Source organism: Macaca thibetana, chromosome 11 (genome assembly GCF_024542745.1).
Source record: "Macaca thibetana thibetana isolate TM-01 chromosome 11, ASM2454274v1, whole genome shotgun sequence".
Classification (NCBI taxonomy): Eukaryota; Metazoa; Chordata; class Mammalia; order Primates; family Cercopithecidae; genus Macaca; species Macaca thibetana.
The window spans coordinates 8,389,364-8,398,120 of NC_065588.1; the positions used below are offsets into that span (position 1 = coordinate 8,389,364).

Consider the following 8,757-nt stretch of genomic DNA (forward strand, 5'->3'; position numbering starts at 1 on the left):
ACTTTGGGAGGCTGAGGCAGGGGCATCACCTGAGGCCAGAGTTCGAGGTCAGCCTGACCAACATGGTAAAATCCCATCTCTAAAAACACAAAATTAGCTGGACATGGTTGGCGCATGCCTATAATCCCAGCTACTCGGGAGGCTGAGGCAGGAGAATCGCTTGCACCTGGAAGGCGGAGGTTGCAGTAAGCCAAGACTGTGCCATTGCACTCCAGCCTGGGCAACAAGAACGAAACTCTCTCTCAAAAACAACAACAAAAAAAGACATTGGCTGGGCACAGTGGCTCACGTCTGTAATCCCAACACTTTGGGAGGTCGAGGCGGGTGGATCACGAGGTCAGCTGTTCGAGACCACCCTGGCCAACGTGGTGAAACCTCATCTCTACTATAAAGACGCCTAAATTTTTTTAAATAAAAACTAAAAATTTTAGTTTTACAAGCAGGCGCCTGCAATTCCAGCTACTCGAGAGGCTGAGGGAGGAGAATCGCTTGAACCTGAGAGCTGGAGGTTGCGGTGAGCTAGGATCGTGCCAAGCGCGCCACTGCACTCTAGCCTGGGCTACAGAATGAGACTCCGTCTCAAAAAAAAAAAAAAAGAAAAGACATACTTCGGACAGGAGTTGTGTTCGCATCTGGGACTTCCTAGAGAAGATACAGTACAAAATAGTTACAGGTACTCACCAGGTTTTCATCAGAAATGAGGGAATTCTAATTGTAGGAATTTCTTCAGAATACATTTCCAGAGTAAATGGAAAAGAAAAGGAGTCCAGAAATGCTGATTACTCATTGTACATTAAATATTTATGACTGTGTCAAGATTATTTACCTTGATATCCTATGCAGTAACCCCAGGAGTTTAGGTCTTATTCCCAGGGTCTTATGGGATATCCTGGGGTTTCTGGAAGCCTGGCTAATTGCTATTATAGCAAGTCTATAGTCACTCACTAGGAGATTTATTTGCTGCATATTTAGAGACTGTGATATATTCTGAATGTGAAACACAAGGATTCAAGAATCTCTGAGCCTTGCAAGGAACCATGAGAAAAGCACTTATTCTTACAAAATATACAAGCAAATTAATATATAAGCTGGAAAGGTAGCACCGCAAATTTTATGTCAGACATCCTTCAACGGAGAGAATTCTTAGTGATTTGTAATATTTCTGCATATACTTTATAAAATTTTTCGTTTTTATTAAAAAAATGTAATCTTCACCTCAACCATTGAACAAATAACATCTCGCAAGTCTAAAACATATCTCATTTTCTATTCTGAGAATACGTCATTGTATTCGGTTTAGATGAACCAATGTTGTGATACAAGCAAGCCTGAAATTTCAGACGTTTAACACAAACATTTACATACACAGAAAAATGAGAAGGTGGTAGGGAGTTAGATAATTTTGTTTTAAATGGAAGAGGGACAGAAGGAAAGCTATATAAATGGTTGGAGTGTATAGAGAAAGTAGTAGAAAAATATGCGGTCATGAATGAATTAAAATATGGTTATTAATGAATATTGGGATGCTGGATAAACAAATTAAAAATATGGGGTGCTTGGATAAACATTTTCATCTTTCCAAACAAGAAGTCATTTTATCATGTCTCCAGAAAAGAGCAGCATAAGCACATGATTTAGAAACAACATGATAATTATCAAACGAAACATCTAAAATTGTGCAAGTGTTATCTCTGGGAAATGAGAGTGGGAGGAGCGAACTTTTGGGTACGGTGAAGTAGGAGACCTCGTATTTCATTATATACCTTATTAAATTCATTTAAAACTATGTGCATGTATTACTTTGGCAAAGAAAAAGTTTTAAAAAACCCAGAAGACGTGTTTAGTAATTTTGGCATGAAAGTTGCCTGTTGTTATGTTTTAAAATGTGATGGCAAGCCTGGTAGGGTACTCAGTTGCAGAGAGTAGAAGAATTGCTGCTCCATCCTCCACCCTCTTTCTCCTTCCACTTGAAATGGGTTTCTTAGAAAGTATTATTTTGGAGCAAGAGGAAAGGAGTAACTAGAATCTTGTGAAATTAGAGGTTGTTTGAGGCACAAAGTCTGATGTGGAAGATTTGGAGGCAGGGGAGTAATAAGGAAATTAAGGAGCTTAAGAAGAGGAGTGGAAGATAGGTACCCAACTGGTAAGCAGATAGAATAAACAGAACTCCCCAAACCACAGCTTTCATAACATTTCATGAGTCAGTTTTTAGATGTGTTAGTAGTCTGTTTTCACGCAATAGATGCTTATTTAGTTGTAATAGTGGAAACTGTATGTAATAGTGGAAATTTCTATGTCCTGTACCCAGGGGTGTTCCCAGTGACAGGCATGATTGCATAATTCTGTGCTCCAGACTCAGTCTCATGGCTTCTTGTTTTCAGAGGCATTTTCTTTTTTTTTTTTTTTTTTTTTTTGAGACAGAGTCTCGCTCTGTCACCCAGGCTGGAGTGCAGTGGCCGGATCTCAGCTCACTGCAAGCTCCGCCTCCCGGGTTCACGCCATTCTCCTGCCTCAGCCTCCCGAGTAGCTGGGACTACAGGCGCCCGCCACCTCGCCCGGCTAAGTTTTTGTATTTTTAGTAGAGACGGGGTTTCACTGTGTTAGCCAGGATGGTCTCGATCTCCTGACCTCGTGATCCGCCCGTCTCGGCCTCCCGAAGTGCTGGGATTACAGGCTTGAGCCACCGCGCCCGGCCTTCAGAGGCATTTTCTTTCTGCACCTTCTTTTCATTTAAAACCATCAACACCACACGACAACAAAGCAGTAGAATATATGATCGTCTCTCACTCACATAGGAGAAGAAGAAATGGTTTTAAATGGAATCTGGAAGACTTAGACAAATGCTAAGGAAAAATTTAATGAGGGAAACATCAACAAACATTTAACATCAAACATTGAAAAACAGAGTAGATTCTCTTATGTCACCCAGCTTGCTTTAGGATAGAAATAGAACTAATTTTTACAATGATTTTTACATTTTGCATTAATCAGAAACGAGAGGGTTGGTTCAATGCACTTGCTGGGTCCTAACCCCTAGAGATTCCAATTCAGTAAGTCTGGGCTGGGGCTTGAGAATCTGCATTTCTAACAAGTTTCTAGGTGATGCTGATGCCAGTAGTCTGTGTACACTTTGAGAACAAAGGATTGATTCTTTGACTGTTTTTGAAGTCCCCTGCTCACCATATCACTTCATCCTTTTAGAAACGTTCACTGTGTGATTACCTAAGAGCCCCTGCTTGTTGGCTGCTCAGCATTTTCACACAGTTGTACTAATACTATTTCTCTCTGAAAAGACATTGTTTGAGGAACAGTGGGTAGAATGTGTGAGCTCCTCACTGAAGGCTGCCTCCAGAATGCTCTGAATGGACTGCCTTGCTTTCTTCCTAAAATCTTTCCCCAAGAGGGCATAAAGGAAGGGATTAAAGCAACTATTGGCAGATGCTAGAGCAGTGAATACATGATCCCAGGACATCAGAGTTTTCCCCAAGGGAGTTTCTGGGTCAGTAAACAATGACAGGACTCCAGAAATGTGGTATGGAGCCCAGCAGACAAGAAAGACGGTCACCACCACCACCGCCACTCGAAAGGTTTTGCCCTGAGACTTGGCGAAGCGGCCCCTTTGCATTCGGAGGACAATGAAGCTGTAACAGGCTATCATGATAACAGAGGGCAGCAGGAAACCCACCACTAGCCTAGTGATCGTTATTGCCACGAGGGGTGTTGACACTTGATTGTCATATGTGAATTGGCCTAAACTGTAATAATCCTGGAAATCTTGTGGTAGCTCATACTCGTATAAGGAATTGCTAGCAGCACTAGGGAACAGCTTTAAATGAGTAGATAGAAAAGCATCAGAGTCATCCAGTGGGCTAGTTTTGTGACCTTCAATAGGAAACCCACTGGGGATTTTAGGTGAGGCCACACCGGCAGGTTTAAATACATTAGAATACGGACTGTGACTAGCAGAGTCCTTAGGGAGTGAATCCGCAGAAGGTCTTTGAAACGTTTGAGGGTGGAAGGCAGTGGTGACTGTCCAAGGATGATCATTTGCTTGGAAAGAGGAAGGATCTAACCTATCATTCATTTCTCCAGGCAGCTGAAAAATGTTTTCAAGAGACCTGTTTTCTAGTGGATTTCCATAAAAGTCTAGATAATCTAATGAGCCGGAGAGATCAAATTTGTAGCCACATTTACTATGGTTGTCTGTAGTGAAGATTTCCCGGTACACGAACACGGGGATGCACATCACAAAAGCCACCACCCAGATACATCCACAGATAGTGCAGGCCGTCCCTACATTGCGATGATTCTGACACCAGATTGGCTTGAATACCACAAGACAGCGGTCCAGGGTAATGGCAGTAAGCAGGAAGACACTGGCAAACATGTTGAGGACAATGATGGAGGGGATGAGCTTGCATAGGAACCTGCCGTAGGGCCACTGTCCCTGGAGAGCCAAGTGAGCCAGCGAGAAGGGCAAGGAGAGGCAGCAGAGAAGGTCCGCCAAGGTGAGGTGGAGGAACCAAACTGTGTTCACTGTACGCTGCATCTTCAGGCCAGCCACCCACAGCACCAGCCCATTGCCTGGCAATCCCAGTAAGAAAGTAAGGCTGAGAATGACCATGGAGAGAATTACTGGGGACTCATTCCACGGCTGTGAGAGTAGGTCAGTTGAATTGGTCTCAGCAGAGAAAGGCGCCATTGCTAAACTTCTGCAAAAAGATGAAAAAAATGTTAAAATGAATGGTATCTTTTTGAAAATGCATACATATTCTTAGGATTCTAATCTTCCCACATAAAGATGTGGGATCATGAAACCAGAAGGTCCTCATGCTGTTTTAGTTTGCCTTCCTTCACCTCACACTGGACCACACAAAAGCATTCTCTGATAGACAATTTTATTTATTTATTTATTTATTTATTTATTTATTTATTTATTATTTTTCAGACAGAGTCTTCCTCTGTCGCCTAGGCTGGAGTGCAGTGGATTGATCTCAGCTCACTGTAAGCTCCGCCTCCCAGGTTCAAGCGATTCTCCTGCCTCAGCCTCCTGAGTAGCTGGGATTACAGGCATGCACCACCACACTCCGCTAATTTTTTTTCTATTTTTAGTAGAGACGGGGTTTCACCATGTTGGCCAGGCTGGTCTCGAACTCCCGGCCTTGTGATCCGTCCTCCTCGGTCTCCCAAAGTGCTGGGATTACAGACATGAGCCACCACGCCCAGCCGGCCACCAACTTCTTAATCCTTTGTAATGTATCTTCTGCTTCCATAATTCTGCTAAAATTACTTCTAAAAACCAAATCCGAAAGTTTGTTTCTCAGCCACTTCCCACAATATGTGTCATTATATACAGTGACTTCTTAACACTCTCTTCTCTTGGCCTCTGTGATATTACCTTCCCCTAATTCTGAACATGCTCGTAAATGTACCATTTTATAGCTTTCCTGAACAATTCACTATTCCAACTTAGCCATTTTCTATTCCATGGCTAATGCTGTTTACTTCTATCTAGAATTATGCCGTTCACCAAGTCTTTAGCTTCTTAATTTGTGTGTGTGTGTGTGTGTGTGTGCGCGTGCATGTTTGAACCTTTTTTCATATTCTATATGCAATGACACATTTTATCTTGTATAATAATTATAATGACTGTCTAACCTATTATTCTGGATTTAAACTTTATGATGGTAAAAAGGAGTCTTATTCATAAATGCTTGTTTCACATAATTTAACACAATGCCTTATGAGACACCAAGGTTAAAGATTATGTGGACAGGCTGGGTACAGTGGCTCATGCCTGTAGTCCCAGCACTTTGGGGGGCCGTGGGGAGCAGATCGCTTGGGGCCAGGAGTTTGAGACCAGCCTGGCCAACATGGCAAAATCCCATCTCTACCAAAGATACAAAAATTAACTGGGTGTGGTAGCTCACATTTGTAATCCCAGCTACTTGGGAGGCTGAGGCACGAGAATATCTTGAACTAGAGAGGCAGAGGTTGCAGTGAACGGAGATTGCACCATTGCACTTCAGTCTGCATGACAAAGCGGCTCTGTCTCAAAAAAAAAAAAAAAAGAAAAAAAGAAAAAAGAAATTACTTGAATAGATGGATGCCCATTTTGGGGGTTGACTTTTTTTTTTTCCTTTTGCAATTACATCTAAAATTCTAATTTGTATCCATGTAATCCTTACCCAGGCCTCTTCCTTAATTCCCATGCTGTCCCTTTTAACTTTCTTTTTGTTAAATTCCTAATTTTTATTGGATAAAATAACATTTTACATTTATTTTTATAGAAGTTCAAAATATTTTTGTGACTTGAAAGTAGTTCTGCTGAGTCAACCAAATATTGTTACAGGGCCTCATATGATTAGCAGAAGTTAAAATAGCAAGTCAACAAAACAATGAAAAAGAAGACATGGGCTGGGCACAGTGGCTCACGCCTGTAATCCCAGCACTTTGGGAGGCTGAGGCGGGCAGATCACCTGAGGTCAGGAGTTTGAGACCAGCCTGTCCAACATGGAGAAACCCTGTCTCTACTAAAAATACAAAATTAGCCAGCACGGGGGCCCATGCCTGTAATCCCAGCTACTCAGGAGGCTGAGGCAGGAGAATCGCTTGAACCAGGGAGGCAGAGGTTGTGGTGAGCTGAGATCATGCCATTGCACTCCAGCCTGGGCAACAGAAGCGAAACTCCGTCCCCCTCCCGCCCCCTCCCCCGACCAAAAAAAGAAGAAATTATTCTCATTCCCCTTTCCATGGCCTTGTCTACTCAGATATTTAAATCCTATCAGGGTACCCCCCTAAAATATTGAGAGAAGGATAGAGTCATAGGATGCTTGGACCGAAAGAAAACTTGGTAATCATCTCTTCTCTCCTCATTTTGTTGTTGTTGTTTGTTTGTAGAGGCAGGGTCTTGCTATGTTGCCCAGGCTGCTCTCAAACACCTGGACTCAAGCAGTCCTCCCACCTTGGCCTCACAGTGCGCTGGGGTTACAGACGTGAGCCACTGTGCCCAGCCTATGTTTTCTCTGCTTTTATTTCTCAAGACAGTGAAACTCAGCAAATTAGATTACTATTATATAATCATTACTAGGGAGGTTCTTGGATTTCAGATCCAATGACTGTTAGGCCAATGCTGTTTTTAATACCACAAAAAATCACATTAAAAAAAAAAGATATATGGTATTGCTAATAAAGGGGAAGCTGCCGAGAAATGCATGAATTGAAGTAGCAGGGACTGCAAACAGCAAACTTTCAATAAAAATAAATAGAGTTATCTGTCATGAGCTATATGTTAAATATTGCATATTATCTGTTTTGAAATGAAAGTATGTATGAGTCAGGGATTAAAAGTCCTTCAGAACAATGCCGGGTGCGGTGGCTCACGCCTGTAATCCCAGCACTTTGGGAGGCTGAGGCGGGCAGATCACCTGAGGTCAGGAGTTCAAGACCAACCTGGCCAACACGGTGGAACCCCGTCTCTACTAAAAATACAAAAAAAAAATAAACTGGGTGTGGTAGCACGTGCCTATAATCCCAGTTACTCAGGAGGCTGAGACAGGAGAATTGCTTGAACCTGGGAGGCAGAGGTTGCAGTGAGCTGAGATTGTGCTACTGTACTCTGGCCTGGGCAACAGAGTAAGACTGTCTCAAAAAAAAAAAAAAAAAGTCCTGCAGAACAAGATTATTTTTTACATTTCTTCAAGTTAATTTGGCTAAAAAGCACCATACCTTTATGTTTCAGATTAGTAGAGGATTAAAAAAGTTATTACTAAGTTGACCAGCAGTAATTTAAAGGTAATGAATATCCTGAAACTAAAATTCCACTATGATAGAGAAAGAAAAGTGGACCCCAGAATCAAATTGTAGTAATAGGATAACAGAGTCAGTAGCAATAAGGACAAAATAATTAAAAAAAGAGAAAGAGGAAATGGAAAGGAAAGAAAGTATAATCAATGATTTGAAAAACAAATTAATGGGGACAGCTGGAATCAAAGTTCAGGGTGAAATACATAGCCAATTCAAAGAGAAGAAAGAAATTACATAAAAATTCACTATTAATTCCATTATGAAAATATTAAAAGCAAAGACAAATGGAATGTGGAATATTTAGAAAAAGGAAGTTGAAATAGAGATAAGACAAAAGAATTGAAAGTCGGAGAAGAAATAGGGGAAATAGAAGATAATGACCCTCAAAATCATTGCCTATAATGAGCAAAACAACCTAAGCACAAGTCATCAGGTGGATCTAGAATTTCTTACCAAAAAACTGAGACAGTAGCTGAAGGCTTCAGCACCTGGATGCCCCCACGAGTCTGTCTGGTCCCCACACTTAACCACAGTGAAGTCATGAAGTATGGCAAGGAAATTTGCTGAGCTTTCTCTTCTTCTTTCCTCTCTCTGTTTCTGGCAATAAATGAAGCCTCATGCTCTAGACCACTATCTGACCTCACAGGAAGGGTTTCAAAGTGAGTCATTTCTAAATGACTTAGAAAGGCGAAGCAGGAAAACAGAAGTAGGAGGCTGTAATCCTGAGACATTTTCTGCAACACACAGAGAACGGTTAGAGAGAGGGTGCTTCTGTACATAGGGTTCAACTTCGTAGGTTTTGTTTAGAAATGCAAAAAAAAAATGACTCTATGAGATGTGAGGGTTGGGGTGGGGAGTGGTTGGGGAGGAATGACCTGAATAAACTCATTTAATTAATCTCAAATAACATATCCTAAATGCTTGATATATGTGAAAAATGGTGCCATGCCA

General features: G+C 41.7%; 1 protein-coding gene across 1 annotated transcript; it reads right to left on the reverse strand.

Moving 5' to 3' along the window:
- Window positions 1-2,839: 2,839 nt before the first annotated feature.
- Window positions 2,840-8,448, reverse strand: C3AR1 (complement C3a receptor 1). The gene is made up of 2 exons (XM_050749548.1): window positions 8,260-8,448; window positions 2,840-4,712 (listed from the first exon to the last, which is right to left on the reverse strand). The coding sequence occupies exon 2, from the start codon at window positions 4,700-4,702 to the stop codon at window positions 3,257-3,259; it is 1,446 nt and encodes a 481-aa protein (XP_050605505.1). The 5' UTR covers window positions 4,703-4,712; window positions 8,260-8,448; the 3' UTR covers window positions 2,840-3,256.
- Window positions 8,449-8,757: the final 309 nt, after the last annotated feature.